General features: G+C 60.5%; 1 protein-coding gene across 1 annotated transcript; it reads left to right on the forward strand.

The window, feature by feature from the left end:
• The first annotated feature begins 408 nt into the window (after positions 1-408).
• Positions 409-24,088, forward strand: FOXK1 (forkhead box K1). Its single transcript, XM_007525060.3, has 9 exons — positions 409-865; positions 13,618-13,800; positions 16,246-16,402; positions 16,498-16,644; positions 18,288-18,481; positions 18,868-19,034; positions 19,182-19,460; positions 20,446-20,670; positions 20,831-24,088. The coding sequence occupies exons 1-9, from the start codon at positions 450-452 to the stop codon at positions 21,145-21,147; spliced, it is 2,085 nt and encodes a 694-aa protein (XP_007525122.2). The 5' UTR covers positions 409-449; the 3' UTR covers positions 21,148-24,088.
• The last annotated feature ends 402 nt before the right edge of the window (positions 24,089-24,490 follow it).

The following is a 24,490-nucleotide window of genomic DNA, read 5'->3' on the forward strand; positions in this document are numbered from 1 at the left end:
GCCTGGGCAGCCCCCCCCAAATCCAACCCAGAGTTCGCCAGTTCTGTCGCTCTCCACGCCAGGCCCCAACTTCCCCAACGCGCCCCCCCCCCAAGTCCAGCCTCAGGGGCACCCCCAGCATCCGAGTCCCCCCAGCACCATTTCCAGGACACTAAGCCCCTCGCCTCTGACCCCAGCGCAGCTGCAGGCTTGGCCCCGCCCCCGCCCCGCCAAGCCCCGCCCCCGCGACAGCCAGACCACTCCTCTTCCCGACCCAGGCCCCGCCCTCGTGCCGGCACAGCCCCGCCCCTTCCGCCCGGACACCACCCCTCGCTTCGACCTGGTCCCGCCCCTCGTGTCCACCAGGCCCCGCTCCTTCCGCTGGCCGCGCCCCCGCCCGGGCGTGGCGAGTCCGTTCCGCGATCCGGCCCGGGAAGCCGCCCCGCCCGCTCGCCCGGCGCTGCGCGAACATGGCCGAAGCCGGCGAGGACGGCGGGGCCCGCGCCCTCCTGGCCCTGCGCTCGGCGCCCCGCAGCCCCGTCGCCCCCGCGCAGCCCCCACCGGCCGGCGCGCAGGGCTCCCCGGGGGCGACGGGGCCCGGGGCGCGGGCGGCCTCGGTGCGCAGGAGCCCAGCGCCCGCCCTGGCGCGCCTGGAGGGCCGCGAGTTCGAGTTCCTCATGCGGCAGCCCAGCGTGACGATCGGCCGCAACTCGTCGCAGGGCTCGGTGGATCTGAGCATGGGGCTGTCGAGCTTCATCTCGCGGCGCCACCTGCAGCTCAGCTTCCAGGAGCCGCACTTCTACCTGCGCTGCCTCGGCAAGAACGGCGTGTTCGTGGACGGGGCCTTCCAGCGCCGCGGCGCCGCCCCGCTGCCGCTGCCCCGCCAGTGAGTGTGGGGTCGCCCCCCGTGTCCCCGAGTGTGGGGTCCCCGGTGTCCCCGCGAGAGTGTGGGGTCTCCCCCGTGTCCCTGAGTGTGGGATCCCCCCCGTGTCCCCCCATGAGTGTGGGGTCTCCCCCTTGTCCCCAAGTGTGGGGTGTCCCTGAATGTGGGGTCTCCCCCCGTGTCCCTGATTGTGGGCCTGTGTCCCCCCATGAGTGGGGGGTCTCTCCTGTATCCCCCCGTGAGTGTGGGGTCTCCCCCATGTCCCCCCATGAGTGTGGGGTCTCCTCCCGTGTCCACCCATGAGTGTGGGGTCTCCCCCATGTCCCTGAGTGTGGGGTCGCCGGTGTCCCCCGTGAGTGTGGGGTCTCCCTCGTGTCCCTCCGTGAGTGTGGGGTCCCCGGTGTCCCCCGTGAGTGTGGGGTGTCCCTGAATGTGGGGTCTCCCCATGAGTGTGGGATCTCCCCGTGTCCCCCACCCCCCGTGACTGTGGGGTCTCCCCGTATCCCCCCATGAGCATGGGGTCTCCTTGTCCCCAAGTGTGGGGTGTCCTTGAATGTGGGGTCTCCCCATGAGTGTGGGGTCTCCCCCATGTCTCTGATTGTAGGATCTCCCCGTGTCCCTCCCCCCGTGGGTGTGGGGTCTCCCCCCGTATCTGAGTGTGGTGTCCCCCTGTGAGTGTGGGGTCCGTGAGTGTGGGGTCTCCTGTGTCCCCCCATGAGTCTGGGATCTCCCCCGTGTCCCCAAGTGTGGGTTCCCTCTCCCCGTGAGTGTGGGGTCTCCCCCTGTGTCCCCAAGTGTGGGGTCTCTGTGTCCTCTGTGAGTGTGGGGTCTCCCCGTGTGTGTGGGGGGTCCCCATGGTGCACACCCACATCCAGCCAGCAGCCTGGACTCGGGTCAGCGTGCACGTCTGGCTCCCCATGACCCCTACCAGGGCCAACACCACCCTCCTGGCCTGGACCCCAGGGTCAGCATGGCCCCACCTGGGCGTGAACATGGGGGCTCCCACACAGTTGTCAGGGTCTACCCAACCCCCACCCAGCCCGGCCACAGCTCCCCTCCCCTCCCCCAGCCAGTATGGGACCCTTGGGCCACCGCCCACCTGCATGGACACCTGGTTATCCTCGGCCCCCACTTCAGCCTCCACCCCCCAAACCACATGCTGGACTCCTGTGGGATCTGCCCCTCTCACAGGGGACACTGCTGACCCCCTGCCCAGGGTTGGGGTAGGGCACCCAGTCATGCAATGGAGAGCACAGGGGAGACCCTCGGCCAGGGGTGGAGGGCAGGCAGGCAGGGGCGCCCAGGTGCTGGGCCTCTGGGTGTGTGGGTGTGTCGTCTCCCAGCCTCCCCTTCCTCTTCCGGTTCCCAGAGCACCCCCCCCCCCCAGCTCCCTGCTTTCTCAGTTTGGAGAGAGTCTGGTTAATTACTCATTTCCCCTCCTGGGCACTTTCTTTTTCTACCTGGTAATTGTTTGTTCGTGAGTGGTGTGGATGTCTGTGTCCTGCTAGCCTGGTGAGGGCAGACTGTCTGGCTGTGTAATTATCGCTCGTTTATAAGAGGCCCGCTCCCGGGACGGTTTTGCGGGGTGATTCCCAGGGCCCAGCGTGTGCGTGGGCGTGTGTATGTGTACGCACACACACCGCTTGCCTGTCCAGGGATTTGGCCATGTGCCGGACACTTTTCAAACAGAACCCGGGGTGACTCACCCCTTGGGGCGGGAGAGGGAGAGGAGCCTGCTCCCTGCGAGAGAGCATGTGCGGAGCAGCCCTGCCCTCCTGGCTGAACCCGACAGCGGCAGGGACAGCACTGCTCCCCCGGCTCTAGGGGGCCGCTGGGGACGGGAGCCTCCAGAGACTGGGTGGCCAGCCCCACACCTGCCCCTCATCTTGTTCTTGCCCTACATTGACCTGCTCTTGAGCGGCATCTGTGAGGCCGTGACGTCGAATTTACCGGGCTGGCCGGCCGCCGGCTAACCCAGTGGAGTATACCTGTCACTCCACAGGGGGCCCTGGGTTCGAGCCCCGGCACCACACAGGAGTGCCATGGATAGTGGGACGGTGCTGTGCTGTCCGTCTGTGTGGGTAGATCTGGGCAGACAGAATGAACGGGGAAAGAACGCGGGCAGAGAGGCATAGGGCCCTGCACGTGCGAGCCACCCTGATACAGAACAAAGGGCTTGGAGAATTTGCCAGAAACAGGCAAGAGGAAGGAGAATGTGTGGGCGCCACGTGCCTTCTCCCCTCAGAAGCCGGTCTGGGCCTGGACCTGGACCTTAGAGCCTCGGGTGTGAAAGATTGAGACAGAGTGAAAGAGCGTTGCACTGCAGCTTCCTCCACTGTGCAAGCTTCCTCACTGTCCCAGGCTCTCAGTGACTTCATATCTTGCCAGGGAGTGTTTTCGTTTATTTTATTTGTTTGTTGGATAGACAAATTGAGATGGCGGGGGAGAGACAGAGACACCTGCATCCCTGCTTCACCACCCATGAAGATCTCCCCTGCAGGTGGGGACCAAGGGCTTGAACCTGGGTCCCTGTGCACTGTGATGTGAGCACTCAACTAGGTGTGCCACCGCCTGACCCCCATTTTCATCTCTTTGATCTACCTGTTAATTTCCCACAGGCAGAAGCAGAGTCTCCCTCTGCCGCATGTGATGCTGGCGATGGGACCCAGGGCCTCACTCACGGGAGCACCCTCGCCCATCTGTCCATCTGTTCGTGGGTGCTTGTGTGTTTTAGAGACTCCTCTGTGATGCGGGAAGAGTGTGTGTCCCCTTTCAGAATTAGCGTTCTGTCTTTTCTCTCTGTGGCGCTGGGTCTCTGCTCTCTCCCGCCCCGTTCCTGCTCCTTGGTCACTTCAGATAGACAGACGCCGCAGGCTCGGACCGAGGGCTTCAGGCTTATGAACAAGACGTCCCCCCCCCCCCATGGGCAACCCCCCAGCCTCCGCATTTATCTTTCTTTTAATTTATTTTTTAATTTATTATTGGATAGAGACAGAGAGGAAGGGGAAGGGGAATAGAAAGAGGGAAAGAGACAGACACCTGCAGCTCATGAAGCTTCCTCCCGCAGATGGAGACCGGGGACTTGAACCTGGGTCCTTGTGCACTGTGTTTTGAGCACTTAACCAGGTGCACCACCACCCGGCCCCATGTTTCTGAAATCCGTACTCGTTCATGAGGCATGGAACTATCGGGTGCCAGGGATCAAACTCGGGGCCTCATGCCTGCAAGCCCAGTACCCAGTCAGCACAGAGCCTCTGCTAACGTGTTCTGTGGGCAGATCCCCAGCGTGGAATGGCTGCAGAAATATATTTGCAAATACACACATCTGACAACAAGGCTCATAGCCAGAGTGCAGATAACATATCTTTTATATCTTCAAGGACAGACAGACAGACTCAGCAGTGTTGGGAGCATCCGGGCCCTCACACACAGGACCCCCCCCCCCCCGCAGGTGCACAGGTAAGCTGTGCCAAGGAGACGGGTTCAGCAGCAGGTGACATGGGTGACCCTATGGTGGGTGGGCAGGTGTGGTCTGTGCCTGGCTTTGGAGTTTGAATTTGGTGTTGAATTTGGGGAGAGAAAAAGACCTGGAGGTGCCTGGGACAGGGGACAGGGCCGTCACTGGGTAGACAGGGTGTTTTCTCCTGGACTTGCATGGCTCTGGCTGCCAGCAGACCTGGGGTACTGTGCATCCTATCCCCAAAGCCCTCTGGGAATGGCAGAGCCGGCGGCAGAGTTTGGACAGAGGCCTTGATAAGTAATGGGTGTAAACAGAGCGGCCACCGGGCTTCTTGCTGGTGTGTGTGTGGGGGGGCGTCCGGGCCATCCTGAGTGCTGCTGGTGGACGCTGTCCTGTGATATGGTGACCGAGCCCCTCCACTTAGGTATCGTCCCTCCCTTCGTGCCCCCCGCCTTGTCCTGACAGAGCCTGGGGTCTGCAGTTGGGGGGGGGGGGGCTGGGGAGGTGCCCAGCCTGGTCTACTGTGGCCGGGCTGGCAGCTTCAAATTGGGCACCTGAGCCAGAGCGGGTGACATGGCGTTTGCTCTTGTGGCTTCTTGGGAGCGTCCGGGAACGAGCAGGGAGCAGAGCAGGGGGTGAGGCCCACTTCTGCTCACCTTGGCGCAGGCTGCCCTGAAATCCTCCTCAGAGGTTCACTGCTGCATTCTTTTTTCTTTTTTAAAAAAGAAAATAGCAGGTTGACTTAATTGCTGTGCGCAGGGAAGAGAGAGGGAGAGAAAACACCCTGCTCAGTCAGCTCTGGCTTGTGCCGGTGCTGAGGATTGAACCCCGAGAACCCAGAGCCTCAGGCAGGAGAGTCTGTGGCGTGAACTGCTGTGCCATCTCCCACCACAGCTCACTCAGGGCCGTTGCCTCTGGGTTCTGTCAGGCCTGTGAGTGTGCCGGGAGCCTGGCCGTGAGCAGGGGTCTGGGGCTTGGCCGTCCCCTGTGGCCTGGCTCTGTCCAGCCCCCCAGAGGGGAAGCTTTCTGAGTGATGGAGCAATTCTGTGGTGTCTCCCCCCTTCTCTGTCTCTGTCTTTCTGAGGGGAAAAGAGCCCTCCATGAGCGGTGGAGTCATGCCAGTGTGAAGACTGTTAACTTAAAATAATAATTATATACACACACGTTGCCACCAGGGTTATCACTGGAGCTTGATGCAGGCACTGCAAACCCATTACTCTGTGGCCATTTCCCTTTATTTTTACTTTTGCATTTATTTACTTTTTATTAGATAGGACAGAGAGAAATTGAGAGGAAAGAGGGAGAAAGACACCTGCAGCCCTGCTTCACCACTCGTGAAGCTTCCCCTTTACAGTTAAGACATATTTTATTTTTTATATTTATTTATTTATCTTCCCTTTTGTTGCCCTTTTTATTGTTGTAGTTATTGTTGTTATTATTGATGTCGTTGTTGTTGGATAGGACAGAGAGAGATGGAGAGAGGAGGGGAAGACAGAGAGGGGGAGAGAAAGACAGACACCTGCAGACCTGCTTCACCGCCTGTGAAGCGACTCCCCTGCAGGTGGGGAGCCGGGGCCTCAACCTGGATCCTTAAGCCGGTCCTTGTGCTTCGTGCTACATATGCTTAACCTGCTGCGCTACCTACCGCCCGACTCCCAGTTAAGACATATTTTAAACTGTTGATGAGAGAGAAATGAGGAGGTGGGAGTGGGGGGCCCCAGGGCCCTGCTCAGCGTGGCTGATGGTAGTGCTGGGGACTGAAGCTGGGGCCAAGGAGCCTCGGCATGAAAGGCTTTTGCAGAACCACTGTGTTGTCTTCCCGCCCTTCAGTTTCTCCAAGTCAGCCTGGGAACGGGAGCTCTCAACTGTGGGGACCCGTGGCCAGAGACGCTGGCGCCCTGGGCAGAGACTGGACTGTCAGCCTGGGGCCTTGAGTTCCTTCTCCGTCTCCGCCGCCTGGCCCTGCCCACCAGGCTGTCCTGCATTGCTGGCCAGCAGCCCTCAGTCCCTTGGCTGGGTCCCTGAGTCCCCACCCCGGCTCTGTGTTCTTGGGAGCATTGGTGAGTCTTTGGCCTGTAGGATTTTGTGCTTTGGTGGGTGGGAACAGCCCCTGGGGACAGTGGCAACCGGGCGTCCATGGCCAGCTTTTTGTCATCACTGGGTTTTTGTGTTCACTTTCTGGGAGTCACGTTTTGGCGCTTCTGGGGCCTTTACACCTGTCTAAGTGTGAGCCAGTGGTGAAAGACAGGAGAGATGCCACAGCTCCCAACTGGTGGCTAGGCCTCAAACCCAGGTCCTCTTATGATAGTTTGCACGCTCTTATAAACCTTGGCGAGTCTTTAGCTCTGGTCCTGTGAGCCCCCTGGGCTAGACGGAACCTTTTGGCCACCTCCCTGGGTGGGCTGACCAAGACTAAAGAGGAAGCCTGGCACCCAGTTATAGCAGGGACCAGGGTTCAAGCCCCTGCTTCTACCTGCCCAGTGGGGGTGGGGGGAGGGGAGCTTCCTGAATGATGTCCCTCTGTCTCCCTCTCCCCTTTCAATTTCTCCATGTTCTGTCAAGAGAGAGAGAGAAAAGGAAGGAAGGAAGGAAGGAAGGAAGGACGGACGGACAAACGTATGGACAGACAGACGAGCCGCTGGAACATGGATTTGTCACACAGACACCAAGCCCTAGCAGTAAACCCGGTGGCAACCACAGGAAATAAAGCTTTGTCTGGGGGTGCCAGGGCTGGCAGTGCCACCACAGAACCCTCACACCTTCAGTGCTTCCTTTCCTAAAAGGCATTTTAATTACTTACTGGATAGGGACAGAGAGAAGCTGAGAGGGGAGAGGGAGCTAGAGAGACACCTGCAGCCCTGCTTCACCACTCGTGAAGCTTCCCCCCTGCAGGTGGGGAGCGGGGGACTCGAACCACAGTCTTCAGCATGGTAACGTGTGTGCTTCACCAGGGGCACCACCACCCGGCCCCCTTGTCCTCACTGTTGACGCTGTCCCCGCCCAGCCTGTGTCACATGAGAGCTGGCCCCTGGCCTTCCCTGGGTGAGGGGCGCCGTGTCCATCTCTTTATTTACTGGCTCTTACTGCCACCAGGGCTCTTACTGGAGCTCTGTGTCCATTTCTCTGCCTCCTCACTCCTTTTCTCCTTTCTCTCATCTTGGGGGCCTAACGGGGGACAGACACCACAGCTCCTCCTCGTACGGTCCTGGGTGAATGGACCTAGTGGGCCTAACATCAGCCTGTCTACTTGGTGTTGACAAAGTTATCACTGCTCCTTGCAAGGACAAGATATATGCTGGTAGTTACTCTGTGTCCGTGTCCTGTGGGCAGGGCCCCCAGGACCCCCATACCTCTCGCTGTGGAGTTTGGCAGCTGTGTTGATTTGACCCCCAAGCTGGGGTGGGGGCTGCACTGTGTGTGGGGGGTTGTCTCTGAGTGGCCTCTGACAGGAGGAGTTGCAGAGGACATGTGGGCCAGGACTCCCTCTTCCCACTGGCCCAGGTCCGAGCCTGGGGTCTTTCTGGCCGTCACCCTTCTGCCTGGCTGGGGCCTGTGGCTCCTCCACACTGAAGCCCATTTGGAGGGGGTACTGGTGGCGTCGAGGGTCCACCTCGCTTCCTGTCCACCCTCCATACTCAGCAAGGCCTTGGTTTTCCCTCTGGCTTGTCGGGGGGGGGGGGGGCATCACTGCTGGATGGGGCGTCACTGTGACTGGGCGGGGGTGGGGGGTAGGAAGCCAGTGAAGGCCGTGCCTGCTGCAGAGCCCAGGGGACCAGCGTGCAGAGTGGACGTCTCCTATCCTTCGCAGAGGGGAGCCATGGACACCCAAGGGGCCAGGCTGACTGGGGTCTGTGCAACAGGGGTAGGTGTCTCACGCCAGGCCTGGAGGACAGCAGGGGCTCCGGCAGCCCCGGTGCATTGTGGGGAGAGGCTGCCGCTGGGCCCAGGGACGGCAGCCTCCCGGTGTCCTGGACTCGGGTCCAAGGCTATCTGCTGTTGCCACCTTCGCTGTTGGCCTGCTTTCCTCGTGACTCTTGGTGCGCTTACTTTTGTTTGTTTGTTTTTCCTCTATTTTGATAGGACAGAGAGAAATTGGGGGGTGGGGGAGAGAAAGGCATCTACAAATCTGCTTCACCACTCATGAAGCTTTCCCCTGCAGGTGGGGAGCTGGGGCTGGAACCCGGGTCCTTGCACATCGGAACATGTGCCCTTAACCAGGTGCTCCACTGCCTGACCCTGTTTTTATTTGTTTGTTTGTTTTCCCCTTTTGTCGCCCTTGTTTGTATTGTTGTGGTTATTATTGTTGTTATTGATTATTGATGTCATCGTTGTTGGGTAGGACAGAGAGACATGGAGAGAGGAGGGGAAGACAGAGGGGGCGAGAAAGACACCTGCAGACCTGCTTCACCGCATGTGAAGTGACTCCCCTGTAGGTGGGGAGCCGGGGGCTCGAACCGGGATCCTTATTCAGGCCTGCGCTTCATACCATGTGCACTTAACCCACTGTGCTACTGCCCAACTCACTAATTTATTTTATCAGAGCCCTAATCAACCCTAACTGACTGATGGTGGTGCTGGGGATTGAACCTGCAGCCTCAGAGCCTCAGAGCCTCGGGCAGGAGGTCTGTTTGCAGAGCTCCTGTGCTTCCTTCCTAGACCTGCTTGGATTCTGTGTTTCCAGAGTTGAGGGTCCATGCAGAACCCTTGCACTTTCCATGGTGCTCCCATGTGGTGCCAGGGATCGAACCCTGGGCCCTGTGCACAGTGAGATGTGTGCTCTACCCACAGAGCCACCTCACTGCCCTGGAGTTGTGTCTTGGTGTCATTCTAATTGATGTTGTAGGGTGGGGATGATGGCTGCTGGTGGTGCTGGGGACTGAACCTGAGACCGTGCAGCCTCAGGTGGGACTCTTGCAGAACCAGTGGACTTGGGTAGGTCCAGCTCTGCGTCCCAGGAACACTGTCTGGAGAGACAGTGGGGGTCCTTCCCTGGCTGGAGCCCCACCCTCCAGCCTCAGCCTCACCTGCCTCTCCCCAGCCCGGGGCCAGGAGTCGCTTCCTCTTGGCTTCTTTTCTGAAGGCGGCTACTTGCAGGCAGGCCAGGTCAGAGGCACAGCCTGGGAATCGGGCAAATGTCCCCAGCTCTCCCGGGGCCCAATTCCTGTCTCATGCAGGGGTGCCCTCCCACCCCACTTCTCCAGAGCCCCCACTCAGGGCAGGCTGCAGCTTCCAGAAGGCTCCGCTGGGCCCTCGGCAGACACCCCGCCCACCCCAGGCCCCTGGCTTTGCGGGCTTCACGGAGCTATGTCCTTCCTGGATTCGGGGCATCCCATACCATCATCTCCTGGGGCCCCACCAGGTGTTCTGGGAAAGACAGAAAGAAAGTGGGGGAGGGTCAGGGCAGGCAGACACGGGGCCTGGGGGCGTGGACCCCACACTGGATCTCTGTTCCTGGCCTCGGGTGTGGGCAGTCCCCCCTCCCCCACGGCGCCCCAACACAGGTGATGCTGCCCAGCTCAGTGCCACCTCTCGGGCCGTGTGCATGGAGCTGCTTGCGTCCTGGGCAGAAAAACCCTTCATTGTGGGGGGGTGCTGGGATGGGGGGACTGCCCCCCCTCCTCCGTAGTGTGACTTACAGGGCGGCGCCATCTCCAGCTGACATGGAGTCGGCCGAGGGTCCGTGGTGGGTGGCTGAGGACATGAGAAGCCACTGGCCCTCCCACAGCCCGACACGTGCAGCACAGCAGCGGCTGCTCTTGGAGAACTCTTTTTTTTTCTTAATTTCTTTATTGGGGAATTAATGTTTTACATTCAACAGTAAATACAATAGTTTGTACATGCATAACATTCCCCAGTTTCCCGTTTAACGATACAACCCCCACTATGTCATCTATCATCCTTCATGGACCTTTATTCTCCCCACCCACCCCAGTCTTTTACTTTGCTACAATACACCAATTCCAGTTCAGGTTCTACTTGTGTTTTCTCTTCTGATCTCGTTTTTCAAATTCTGCCTGAGAGTGAGATCATCCCATATTCATCCTTCTGTTTCTGACTTATTTCACTCAACATGATTTTTTCAAGGTCCATCCAAGATTGGTTGAACACGGTGAAGTCACCATTTTTTACAGCTGAAGTAGTCCATTGTGTATATAGACCGCAACTTGCTCAGCCAGCCACTCATCTGTTGTTGGACACCTGGGTTGCTTCCAGGTTTTGGCTATTACAAATTGTGCTGCCAAGAACATATGTGTACACAGATCTTTTTGGATGGATGTGTTGGGTTCCTTAGGATAAATCCCCAGGAGAGGAATTGCAGGGTCGTAGGGTAGGTCCATTTCTAGCCTTCGGAGAATTCTCCAGACTGCTCTCCATTGGAGAACTCATTTGCCTGTTTCCCTCCAGGGTCGTCGCTGGGGCTCAGTACCGGCACTATAGATCCACTGCTCCCCCAGGCCACTTTTCCCTTTTTTAAAAATTGTTTTATTTGATAGGACAGAGAGGAATTGAGAAGGGAGGAGGAGATGGAGAGAGACAGAGAGACACCCGCAGACCTGCTTCACCGCTTCCCCCTGCAGGTAGGGATGGGGGATCAAACCCAGGTCCTTGTGCTTGGTGACGAGTACTTGACTGGCATCACCACTGCTTTGTTTATTTGTGAGGGAGAGAGAGAGAACCAGAGCGTCTCTCTGACCCAAGCCATGATGGCCTCGAACTCAGGATCTCACGCCTGCAAGTCTGGAGCCCTGCCCCACCATAGGTTGGGGTGGGGGCTGGGAAGGGGCGGCCTGGGGCTATCTCCTGAGCTTTGCTGTGCCTGAGAGCAGCCTGAGGACGGTCTCCCTCAGGAGGGTCCTATGTTTGGCAGAAACCCAGAGTTTGGGGGCTGCTGCCACTCTCCCCCCCCCCCCATCCCTTTGGTCTGCAGGCCACTCATGGGGAACAGCAGCCCTGGGGCACAGACCCAGAGCCCCATCTCCTGCCCTGCCGGCCCCTATTCCTGGATCCCACCCTCAGCCGGCTCGTGAAAGGGTGCTGGGTTCAGAAGCCATTCTCCAGAGGGGTGTACCTGGGCGGGTGCCGCACCCCAAGTCCTGCCCCCAGTTCTGGGGACCCCCAGTGCAGGCAGCCACCTCCCTCTCTGGCACCTTCTTGAGCAGAGCCCAGTCTTCCTGCCTGTCCTCTTGTGACTGGCAGTCACTCATGTCATTTCCCGGCTCTGGGGCCTCTGCCCTCCTTGTGCACCTCAGCTGCAGCCCAGGGGCAGGGACCCAGGACACCCCCCAAGGCCAGAGGAGTTGGCGTCTTGGCCTCTGTCCACATCTGGAGGTCCAGGCCGGGCAAGGCGGCTGCTGTGCTGGGCTCGGGGCCCCAGGCTGACCCATGCCGAAGAAAGTGTCTCACCCTGTGGGTTGGGGCCCTGCCGGATTGGGACCCAGGGCTTGGGACGGGTCTCTGTCCTAGGCTGTGGTGGCTAGTCCTCTGAGTCCTGTCCACTCGGGGCCACTGGCCACCTCACAAGACAAATTGGCATCTCCCGAGGCTGCCAGACCCCTGGGCCTTGCCGACTGTAGGACTCCTTGGGGTGGGAGCTGCGGAGTGTCTGCAGGAGGAGCCAGAGCCGGCCAAGAGCCAGGCCTGCCCTGAGCACCAGCGGCCTACCCCCAGCTGGCCCTGGCTCAGGGGGTCCAGTCCCCAGCTCTGACTCGGTGTTCCATGTCCCAGCCCTGACTCGGGGTCCAGTCTCCAGCCCTGACTTGGGGTCCAGTCTCCAGCCCTGATTCAGGGGGTCCAGTCCCCAGCCCTGATTCGGGAGGTCCAGTCCCCAGCCCTGATTCGGGAGGTCCAGTCCCCAGCCCTGATTCGGGAGGTCCAGTCCCCAGCCAGGCCCAGGCGGGGTCCAGACACATGGGAGGTCTGGTTGGTCTACAGCAGCGTCTAGAATTTGTCACTGAGACCTGAGCATGGTGGGGATATCGGCTGGTGGGACCCCAGGCTCCACCCCAGCTCCGCCTGCAGTTGGAACAGCCTGTGCTGACACCCCCCCTCCCCGTTGGTCAATGAGGTGAATGGAGCTTTGACGTCCATGGGCAGCAGGTGTTGAGCTGGGGGCCTTGGCAGGCCACCTCCAGCATGGGCTCTGCTCTCAGCCCGTGGGCAGCAGCCAGGCGGCCTGGGCCTGGGGCAGCGGGAGTAGCCGTCTGACTGGACGCCCCAAACCCTCCCTGTGAGAGGATAGCAAGCCGGGTCTGTGTGCTGGGGGCTCCTCTCCACGTCCTCCCCGCAGTGGTGGGTAGGTGAGGGGTGGACAAGTCTGCCCGGGCGCTGGGGCGAGGCTGCACTTGCCCCCTCCCTGCGCCCTCAGACCACTCAGCACTCACCCATGAAGGCCCGTGTGAGTCTCTGTGTCCCTGAGCATCTGTTTGATGCAGGGACATCACCACGAGGGCAGCTTCTCCAGGGAGAGACAGCAGTGAGCTCACCCACAGGACAGCAGGCCGCTGGCTTTGTGTTCACCTTGTGTTCTCTGCTTTTATTCGTCATCGTTGTCGCTTCCACTGGGGTCGTCATGGGGACTTGGTGCTGGCACTGTGAATCCACAGCTCCTGGTGACCTTTTCTTTTTCTTTTGCTAGGATAGTCATTGAGAAGAGAGAGAGGGAGAGACACCTGTAGACCTGCTTCACTGCTTGTGAAGCTCCCCCCTCCCCCCTCAGGTGGGGACCGGAGGCTTGAACCCAGGTCCTTGCACATGACAACATGTATGCTTAACTGGTGTGCCCCTGCCAGGCCCTTGTCTCTATAGGATAGGCAGGGGCTGTGGTCAGGGCCCGTGGCAGCTGGGCTTTCTGGAGCCTTCTGGCCTACCTGAAAGGAGAGAAGTCCTGGGCTGCCCTGTCACTCTGGTGTTCCGCAGAGAGGCTCCCCTCAGTGCCCTTCCAGGCTGTGAAGTCTGCTGCTGTGGGTCCCTGTTGCCCACTGGCCTGCTCTCCCACCTGGAGCAGTCCAGCTCGGAGCTGCAGGACCCGTCACTCTCAGCTGCCCTCAGGCAGCACGGCTTCTGTCCCAGGTGTTCCCCGACCGCACCGGAGGGTCAGCACAGAGTGAACACGTGGCCATGACTTTGGAGTAGGGTGGGAGGTGTCTGTGCAGGGATGGGGTGTCAGAGAATTAGGAGAGCTTGGCATCTCTGCTCACGGGCAGGGAAGCCGATGCCCCGGGAGGCAGGAGGCGGGCGGCCTGGGGGGCCCAGAACACCCCCGGGCGCCTCCACTCACCCCACCCCATCCCCCCAGGTGCACCCTCCGTTTCCCCAGCACCTCCATCAAGATCCAGTTCACATCGCTGCTGCCGCAAGAGGCCCCTGCGTCGCCCCCACGGCCCCTCTACCCGCAGATCTCGCCCCTCAAGATCCACATCCCCGAGCCCGAGCCGCGCAGCCTGGTCAGCCCCGTGCCCTCGCCCACAGGCACCATCAGGTGGGTCTGCCTGGCGTGCCACGCCCAGGAGAGACCCCCAGCCCTGCTCGCCCCGGCCGATGGTGGTTGGTGCTAGGGACTGAACTTGAGCCCCCAAAGCCTCCAGCAGAAGGGTCTCTGCAGAGCCCTGTGCTATCTCCCTGGCCTCTTCCCCCTTTTAAAGCAAAGGAAGCAGTCGGGCCCAGGAGGTGGCTCAGTGGAGCTGCACATGCGTGCGTGAAGGCCAGTGCTCATTCCCGGGATGGACACACGGACAGCCGTGGACATGCAGACAGACACACACCCTCCCAGGGCTGGGGGTGGGTGGGTGGGCGGTACAGGACTTGTTGCCTGGGGCCAGAGAGGACGCTGTGGGCGTGATCTGGGGCACTCCACAGCTGACACACCCTGCCCGCAGTGAAGAGCAACCCTGGGACCTGGAGCAGGTGTGTGCGGGGCTCCCTGATGCCGACCTGCTGGAGGCCCCACCCTGACGCAGGGAGGACTTTCTATGACCCTCTGGGCTCTGCAGGTCCAACCTGCAGAAGCTGGAGTTCTGTTTACAAACACCAGAGGCCCTGGCTCTCAGAGGGTGGAGGCGGGCACCCCACAGCATGGGCAGAGCCTCCTCCCAGCTTCCTAATTTGGTGCTCCAGCTGCCCGAGCCTCCCCATTGGCTGCTCCTCCCCCAGCGGAGCCTGTGGTTTCTTTTCTCTCCTGTTTGCACCACCCAGCAGATGAAGGGGTCCCGCTGCCCTCAGCAGAGTCTGAGGCCCTTGTTTTCCCTTTAACCCCAACCTTGCCAGGAAATTATGTTTTTAGGACAGAAGAAATGGGCTTGCTTGTTTGCTGGGTTTCACACAACCAGACCCCCCCACACCCCCTACCCCCCAAGAACTGGAGTTCAGGCAAGGGCAGAGCAGGCAGGTGAGGGCCCTGCCTGGAAGCTGTGTCTGGATTTTTCCAAGCACGGGGTGCAGCCTTGGGCCTGGAGAAAGCTCCCCCCACAGTCCCCCACTGCAGGAACAGGGGGTCTGTTTCTTGCAAGCAGGGTGAGCCTGGTCCCTGGGGTGGGGGTGCCCTGCGCTCCCCTCCCTGCCCCACCCTGAGACAGGCAGAGAATGAGCATGCGGAGGTGGACAGAGCCCTTGCCTGTGGACTAGCTGTTTGGGGGCCTCAGGGGGGCATTTGAGCGTAAAAGTGGCCTCCCAGCCCCGGAAATGGGCAGTGGGCGGAGACTCTGAGGTGGCATCACGTGTGCCAGAGGGAAGCCCTGCTCCCTCCCCCCCCACACAAGTAAACATAGAAACCTTTTATTTATTTTTTTTAAAGATTTTATTTATTTATGAGAAAGATAGGAGGAGAGAGAAAGAACCAGATATCACTCTGGCACATGTGCTGCCGGGGATCGAACTCCAGACTTCATGCTTGAGAGTCCAAGGCCCTGTCACTGTGCCACCTCCCGGACCACAGAAACCTTTTATTTAAAAAAAAAATGTTTATTCCCTTTTGTTACCCTTGTTTTATTGTTATAGTTACCATTGTTGTTGATGTTGTCATTGTTGGATAGGACAGAGAAAAGTGGAGAGAGGAGGGGAAGACAGGGAGAGAGAAAGACAGACACCTGCAGACCTTGTGAAGCAAACCCCCTGCAGGTGGGGGCCCGGGGGCTTGAACCGGGATCCTTAGGCTGGTCCTTGAGCTTTGCGCCACCTGCAGTTAACCCACTGCGCTACTGCCGGACTCGCCCTTTTATTTTTTTAAATAAGGCGAAGGAGCATGGGGACACAGCACAGTGGTTCTGCAAAAGACTACCGCCTGAGGCTCTGAGGCCCCACGTTCAATCCCCAGAACCACCATCAGCCAGAGCTCAGTAGGGCTCTGAGTAAAAAGAATAAGACATGAATGCTTGTTTTTCTGGGCACATAAAAGCTAGAGTTGCCCACTGGTCCACTCAGTGTGCAGTGAGTGGCCTCTTGTCTTTAAAGACAGCAAATAGCACAGGAGGAGAAGGCTTATGGGTCTGCGGAAGTCTACCAGGTCCAATGGTGTTTAGCCCTGGTGGACACCTGCCTGCCATGCCCTGGGCCCAGGCACCATATAGGAGGCACCGCAGCAATAGGGGAGGCTGTGTGCTGTGGTGTCTTCCCCTCTGCCTCTCTGTTTCTGAAGTTAAAAAGTCAGCCAGGGGAGCCAGGTAGCAGCAAACCTGATGAACAGCACACGTTACCGGGCACGGGGACATGGGTTCAGGCTCCCGGGCCCCCCCCCCCCCCCCCCCGTGTTTCTGTTTCATAGAAAAGTTACAAATGCCTCTGGGAGTGGCAGAGGTGCTGCCAACTCCCCGGGCCCCTGGGAGGGCTGCCAGCTGGGTGTGAGGGCAGAGAGGAGCCCACTGGCAGGGCTCTACCTGCCCAGGGAGAGGGCCATGGAAGGGATGCCCCAGCTCACGCCCCCTCCCCACAGCGTCCCCAACTCCTGTCCAGCCAGCCCTCGGGGCGCCGGCTCTTCTGGGTACCGCTTCGTGCAGAACGTGACCTCCGACCTACAGCTGGCCGCGGAGTTTGCCGCCAAGGCGGCCTCGGAGCAACAGGCCGACACGTCCGGGGGGGACAGCCCCAAGGTCTGGATGGGCTGGGGGGGCCCCGGGTGCTGCCTGTCCCTCCTGCCTGGGCTCTGCGTGGCCCCTCACACACACCCCCCAACATCCCCCTGCAGGACGAGGCCAAGCCGCCCTACTCGTATGCACAGCTCATCGTGCAGGCCATCTCCTCGGCCCAGGACCGGCAGCTCACGCTGAGTGGCATCTACGCCCACATCACCCGGCACTACCCCTACTACCGCACGGCCGACAAGGGCTGGCAGGTCGGCCCCGGGAGACGGGGTGGGCAGGGCGGGCACCACCACAAAGCTCACGCCTGTCTGCGCTGTTTCTGACGACGGGGCGCCGGGCAGCCCCACCATGAGCACCACTCCTCTGTCTCTGGAGCTCCTATGTGGTGGCAGGACTCGAACCCAGGGCCTCACACACGGAGGGCGTTCGTGTTTTTTTTTTTTTTTAATTTTTGTGAAGGGGTAATGGTTTACAGTAAATACTGTTGTTAGTACTTGTGTAAAAATCTGTTTTCTGCAGAACACCCCCCTCCCCCAGCCCAGGTCCTCCTCCACCATCAGGCACCAGGCCCTGAAAGCCCACCACCACCCAGAGTCCAAACCCAGTCCACATTTTGCTCGGTGTTTCCCTTCTGATCTGATGTCTCCACTTCTGTCCATGAGTGAGATCAGCCCACCTTCATCCTTCTCTGTCTGGCTGGTCTCACCTCACAGGGTTCCTGCAAGCTCCACTCCAGGGTGTGTGGTCTGATAATAAATAGTATTTGTTGGGGGTCGGGCGGTGGTGCAGCAGGTTAAGCACGTGTGGCGCAAAGCGCAGGGACCGGCGTAAGGATCCAGGTTCGAGCCCCCGGCTTCCCACCTGCAGGGGAGTCGCTTCACAGGCAGTGAAGCAGGTCTGTAGGTGTCTATCTTTCTCTCCCCCTCTCTGTCTTCCCCTCCTCTCTCCATTTCTCTCTGTCCTATCCAACAACAACGACATCAATAACCACAACAATGTTAAACAACAAGGGCAACAAAAGGGAAAATATATTTTTTAAAAAGTATTTTTTTTTTTTACATATTTATTTTTAATGCCTCCAGGGTCATTACTGGGGCTTGGTGTTTGGAGCCTGCACGAAGAACCCACCGCTCCTGGTGGCCATTTATTCCTTTTTCTTTTGTTTGATAGGACAGGGAAGGGAGAGGATGAAGACAGAGAGACCCCTGCAGCCTGGCTTCCCCACTCGTGAAGCTTCTCCCTGCAGGTGCTCAAACGCAGCTCCCTGCACACTCACCAGGTGCACCACCGCCACCGACCTCCTCTCTTCTTTTTTTTAAAGGTTACTGTACTAATGAGAAAGTAGCGGAAAAGAGAAAGAACGGGACCGTCACTCCGGTGCGTGTGGTGCCGGGATTGAACCCGTGACAGAGATGCCACCACCCTGCCCACTGCACCACCTCCCATGTTACATTGTTCAGTCTTTTTTCTCTTTTTGAGAGAGGGAGAGACCAGCGGCCAGGCAGTGGCACACCTGGTTAAGCACACACGGTACTAAGCGCAAGGACCCCAGCTCCCCACCTGCAACAGGGATGCTTCACAAAGTTCTCTCTCTCTTTCTCCATGTCTTCCCTCCCCTCTGTTCCTCTCTGTCTCATCCAATAAAATGGAAAAAACGGCCACTAGGAGCAGTGGATTCATGGTGCTGGCACCAAGCCCCAAAGATAACCCTGGAGGCAAAAAAAAAAAGAGGGAGAGACCATAGCACCACCTCACCAGGGTGCCATCCAGGGTACATCTGTGTGGTGCCAGGTCTCAAACCCAGGGCCTTGTACCTGGTGAGGCCTATCTGCCTCCAAGTCACCCAAGGAGCTCTCTCTTGGCCCTGGGTGCTGACACACCATGTCTGCCACAGAACTCCATCCGCCACAACCTGTCGCTGAACCGCTACTTCATCAAGGTGCCGCGCTCGCAGGAAGAGCCGGGGAAGGGGTCTTTCTGGCGCGTCGACCCCGCGTCCGAGGCCAAGCTGGTGGAGCAGGCCTTCCGGAAGCGGCGGCAGCGCGGCGTCTCCTGCTTCCGCACCCCCTTTGGGCCCCTGTCGTCCAGGTGAGCCATGGCTCTCTGGAGCACCCGTGTCTAGAGCCCAGTCAGGCAGGGCGGCTGCCCTCTTGCCTGCGGGGGACGGGCCAGGCCCTCAGCCATCTCGGGGAGTCGGGCCAGGACCCCTGACCTCACCTCCGGCCCTGCCTGCGTGTTGGGGCTCAGGGCTTAGCCCCATCCTATGTGGTGTCGTTTAGGGGACCAGGTTTGTATGTCTTGGGGTCTGGGGGTGCAAGTTCATGTGTGGGGCTCAGGGCCCAGCTCCCGTACTCCCTCCACCCCTCAGACCTAGAGCTGTCCTGTGGAGGCTTTATGCCTGCTCCCCAAAAGCTGGGAGCCCTCAGGAGCCGCACACCAGCTCCTCGTCCTGATGGGCGCCCCTCTCTCTGCAGAAGCGCCCCTGCCTCCCCCACCCACCCCGGCCTGATGTCCCCACGGTCCAGTGGCCTGCAGACACCAGAGTGCCTGTCCCGGGAGGGCTCCCCGATTCCGCACGACCCAGACTTCGGGGCTAAGCTTGCCTCCGTCCCCGAGTACCGCTACTCACAGAGTGCACCCGGTGAGAGCAGCTGCCCCACTGAGGGATGGGGGGCAGCTGCCCCTGGTTCCTGGGCTTGGGGTCCTGGCTGCCCCTTTGGGGGGGGCATTACCCTGTCCTTGGGGCCCGGGGTTGTGCCAGCCTCATCTACCCCCCCCATGTCCACAGGCTCTCCGGTCAGTGCCCAGCCCGTGATCGTGGCCGTGCCCCCACGCCCACCCAGCCTGGTGGCCAAGCCCGTGGCCTACATGCCGGCATCCATCGTGACCGCACAGCCCCCCGGCCATGCCATCCACGTGGTGCAGCAGGCTCCGCCCGTCACCATGCTACGAGTGGTCACCAGCTCTGCCAGCTCAGCCAATGGTTACATACTGGCCAGCCAGGCCCCTGCGGCCACCCACGAGGCCACGGGCACCGCTGTGCTGGACCTGGGCGGTGAGGCCAGAGGTGAGGCTTTGTAGCCCCAGGGCCTCAGGCAGAGCCTGGCAGCAGTGAACACCCAAGGGGAGTGGGCCCCCTTCGGCTGGGAGCATCATGGCACCAGTGAGAGAGACATGCCAGCTCCGCCATCCACGGAGCTCCCATGGGTGCCCATGTGCAGCCGGGGCTTGAACCCAGGACCTCAAATGTGGAAGGCCTGTGCTCTATCTGCTGGGCTATCTCTTGACCCCAGCTAGGGACTTTATTTTGGGGAGAGGAGGGAAAGAGACACAGAGTGTCACTCTGGCCCATGTATGGCTGAGGACCGAACCCTGGACCTCGTGCTTGAGAGTCCAGTGCTTACCCGCTGCAGCAACCCCCCCCCCACACACACACACACACACACTCACTCACTCACTCACTCAGGCCAGGCTCTGGTGACAGAAGCCAAGTCCCAGCTCCTGGTGCTAACCATTTCTTTGCCAGCCCCGGCTTCTGCCCTGTGCTAACCCACTGCCTGGGCTGCAATCCCTGTCCAGGTGTGACCTCGCCGCCAGGGAGACACCACAGTGGTCCTGCAGTGACCTGTGTGCCTGAGGCTCCGAGGCCCCAGGTTCAGTCCCCACCACTGCAGTCAGCCAGAGCTGAGCAGGGCTCTGGTCTCTCTTCCTCTCTGGTTTTTCTCGTCCTCTCAGTATCTCTCATTAAACTATGTAAGTACAAAGAGAAGGACCGGAGGGGTGACAGGAACCCTGTTCCTGAGATGCTGACCCCATCTCAGACCTCGTCCTTCAGTCTGACTCTTCTGAGAACTAGGAGAGACAGTTCAGTGGGGGAGCGCTGGGCTTGGCAGTTGAGCTCCAGGTGATTCCAGACTCCACGTGTGCTGGCGCAGTGGCCTGGCTCCTTCATCCATCTCTCATAAACATATCTGCTTGGAGTGCAGGGCCACAGCCAAGAGGGACTTGTGTGCTGTCCCGTGACATCATCTGTCCGTGTGTTTGCCCCCTAGGCCTGGAGGACAAGCCCAGCATCGCCTTCACCACCATCCCCGCCACCAGCCGCGTCATCCAGACGGTGGCTGGCCAGATGGCACCAGGCGTCCCGGGACACACAGTGACCATCCTGCAGCCGGCCACCCCGGTCAGCCTGGGCCAGCACCATCTCCCAGTCCGCGCCGTCACCCAGAATGGGAAGCATGCCATTCCCACGAGCAGCCTCGCTGGCAGCGCCTATGGTGAGGCTCAGGCCGTTCTCGGGACCCCCGGGGCAGGGGCCATGGGAGGGAGCTCAAGAGGGGTTCAGGCTGTAGGAAGAGGGGCCCCGACTGTGGGGGAGGTGCCCCTGGGCTCCAGGTGAAGGACACAGCACCCCCACTGACTATGCCCCCCCTCCAGCCCTCACCAGCCCCCTGCAGCTCCTGGCGGCCCAGGCCAGCACGTCCACCCCCGTGGTGGTCACCCGTGTGTGTGAGGTGGGTCCCGAGGAGCCCATGGCAGCATCGGCAGCGGCCACCGGCACAGTCACGGCCCCCCCTGCCCCCTCACCCGGCGGTGTGCCCGCCCACGCCTCCCCAGCCCCCTCTCCAGGCGGTGGTGGCGGGGAGCCTGAGATGAAGCGCTCCCGCATGGAGGAGCCTGGCAGAGGCGGGGGGACCTCTCCAGCAGGGGTCATCACAGCCGCTGGCCCGCAGGTCCCGGGCCCGGGAGAATGACAAACCACGGCAGGGGACGGAGGGATGCCACTCCCCCGGGGCCTCCCGAGGACAGATGGACGGATGGATGCTGCAGGCACCACAGCTACCGGCCTGAGGCACAGACCCGCTCAGACGCTGATTGTAGACTTCAGAAACCATTGGCCTTGGTGCCCCAGGGTCCACAGAGACGGTCCTGGCCTCCCTGGGCCCCTGGGATGGTGCCACCATCCCTGCCCCAGGGGAGGCCAGCAGCCCTGTCCCTGACTATCTCGTGGTGCCTTCGTCCTGCTGGGGGAGGGGGGATGATGGGGCGCTGTCTGCTCTGACTCCGCTCCCCACACACTAGTGTCTGTCCTGGGGTCCCACTTGGGATGGCTCCCCTCGGGGCCAGCCACCGCCGTGTCTGTTAACTTCAAGAAGGATCGACGGCTGGATGCAGAGCCCATGCCAGGGCATCGGGGCTCCAGTCAGGCACACGTGCTGCCCCCAGACGGCTACCAAGCCCCACAGGGGCCCCTAGCCGTGGGCAGCCCAGCATTCATACCTGGCCTTTGGGGCTGGAGCCCTACTGCCCCCCCCCCCCTGCTGGCCGGCTGATCTCGGGAGGGGCTCTCACCCAAGCCAGGACCCATCTGCTCCTGGGGCGCATTCTCAGGACCTGCTGAGTCTCTGTCTCTGTCTGCTGCCGAGGGCACGTCTCACCAGCAAGGCTCCTTCCTGCTGACCCACCGAATGCACAGCGTCTCCTGGAGCCAGTGTCGTCTAGAATGCCATGTCGCCTGGAGCCTGTGCTACAGGGCCACCCAGTCCTGTCCGGGACCCAGGGTGCTCGAGGCAGGAGGTCCGTTCCTGGGGACTCAGAATGGGACAGTGCCGGCAGCGTCCCTTCCTGTGACTTGTGGTCTGAGTGGTCGGGGACAAGGACAGTCAGACTCAGAGTAGCCCCCCACCTCCTGCATCCTCCGCTGAGCCCTCCAGGGGCCCTGTGCTGGGGACCTTGCACAGCTGCTCTGACTCCCAGCGGTGGCCCTCAACTCTTCTGACCCAGGGATCTGGGGATCGAGACCCAGGGTGACTCTGTCTCTGGAGCCCCTGCCATCCCCTCCAGCCGTCCAGGCAGCGGGAGTCTCTGTGGCTGATTAGTGTGATGATAAGGTGTGCTGCCCAGCTCAGGCCAGAGAGCCCCAGGTGGCAGGATGCCAGGCCTGTGTCCAGGGCTGACCCAGATGGAGGATGTGCCCACCATGCTGTGCCCCAGAAGGCTGTGACGGGGGTGGGGGAGATTCTCAGCCCTGCAGCTCCCTTGGAGCTGACACCCCTGGGGGCCCGCCTGCAGCCAGTGTCTCTTCTCTCAGAGGTCAGAGGTGCCCCAATGCTGGGGGGCACGTTCCCACAGCCTGGTGCGTCACTCGGGGGTCTGCTGGCTGCTCTGCCTGCTTCCTTAGAACCGTGCCAGAGGGAGAGGGGTGAGGGTGGGTTTCTGAGTGCTGATGGGTTTGGGGAGCCCCCACCCAGCCACAGGTCTGGGCTTCACTGGCTCTGCCCCTGGCTGAGCAAGGACCTTTCAGAGGGTGCCCCATGGGGCCAGGGAGCTCTGGGGACCCAGGTCCTTGGGTGGCCAGGAGGACGCTTTCTACGTCCAGTGGGCGGCAGTGAGCGGAGGCGTGGTGCAGGGGGGCTGAGGTGCTTCCTCCAGACCCTGCCCTGCACGTCTGGGCAGAGGGACTTTGTCCACCCGTGTCCCTCAGCCAGGGCAGAGACGATTGAAGACACAGCACTTAATAACAACTTACCAAAAAGGGTGCACTGCTCTGCCAACCCCCCAGGATTCATCCCCACGGCCCCCCACACCTCCGTCCTACCTCTGTTGAGAAGCAATATTATTTAACAAGAATAATATAACTTATTCAGACGTGCTGCTAAGGGACAGGAGCCCCCCCACACCCCGCTCAGGACCCAGCCCTCCCCACCTCACACCCCTGCCTTCAGGGCCGTTGCATCCGACTTTCTCCACCCCCACGAGCTGCTGGTGTTGGGCTCTGCTGGGCATAGTGGGCCTGGAGGCAGGGCTGCATGGACGCTGGGGTCCGGGGGGCTGACCCAGGCCTGTCAGACCTGCTCCCAGCAGAGCAGATGGGCCCTGGGGACCCTCCTGTCTGCGGCATCAGCAGCCTGCCTACCCTGCAGGCCCTGAGGTGACATGTCTTAGACCTGGGTGAGCAGGCTGCCCCACCTGGCGGGGGGGGGGGGGGGGGGTTTGGGCCTCACAGGGTCCCCTGGGTGGAGAAGAGACTGGCTGGCAGCACGGGCCCCCCCAACTGGGTGGTTGCTACCTCCCAGAGGGTCTGTGTCCTGGCGGATGGGACTGGGGGTCAGGGCCCAATTCAGAGGGAACGGCTCTTCCTGCAAGTTCACAGCCCTGAGGAGCTTGGCCAGGGGGCAGGTGCCTGTTGAGTCACTGCAAGCGGTGACGGGCCAGGGCCAGAACCAAGGGGGTTTGACGGCAGACGCAAGGCCATCCCCCTTCCCCTTCTGGAAGGTTCTCTGCCCAGCACACCCCATGGCGAGCAGCCGCCTTTGTTGACGTGATTTTTCTGTGGAGCTTGTGTGGGTGGGTGTTGGTGCCCCGGCTCCACTCTTCTCGCTTCAGAAGCAGCAGCCGTGTCCCAGGTTGGGGGGCCTGGCCGGCTGGGGTCCTCCCGCCAGTGCCCCCCTAGTGGGACACAGTTTTTTTTTTTAAATAAGGAGCCATACTGGTTTTTTTGTTTTTTTTTTAAGTTTGAGATCTGAATGTGATTTCTAATTGTATCAGACGTTAATGTTTTAAAGCTATAACAAAGTTTTAAGAGGGATTTCTACTTTGTTTTTCATGTAACTGAACCATCTTTATTAAATTGTACGTGGCCAGGAAGCTCTCCTCCAGCAAATGTTCCTGTAGAGGAAATAAAGGATGAGTCCGGAGGCCTGGCCTGGTCCTCTCTGGGGCGGGGTCCGCGGGCCTGGGCTACCCGCGTGCACAAGGTGACGCCATGGGGGCCGGGGTCGCAGAGATGTGGCCCTGGGTCCCAGCGGAGGCGAAGTCTGCCCCAGGGAGCCAGGTCCGAGGAGGCCTCTCAGTGGCTTGCCCCACCGCCGCTGTTTTTAAGATTTTATTAATGAAACGTAGGAGAGAGAAAGAACCAGGCATCACTCTGGTACATGTGCTGCCGGGGATTGAACTCGACCTCATGCTTGGGAGTCCGATGCTTTATCCACTGCGCCACCTCCCGGACCACATTACTGTTGTTAAGTGCTTGCTCATGTCGCCAGGGCCTGACGTGTGCAGGCGGGGAACGGGGCTCGAACCCGGGTCTCGGTGTGC

This window comes from Erinaceus europaeus, chromosome 15 (assembly GCF_950295315.1).
Source record: "Erinaceus europaeus chromosome 15, mEriEur2.1, whole genome shotgun sequence".
NCBI classification, from domain to species: domain Eukaryota; kingdom Metazoa; phylum Chordata; class Mammalia; order Eulipotyphla; family Erinaceidae; genus Erinaceus; species Erinaceus europaeus.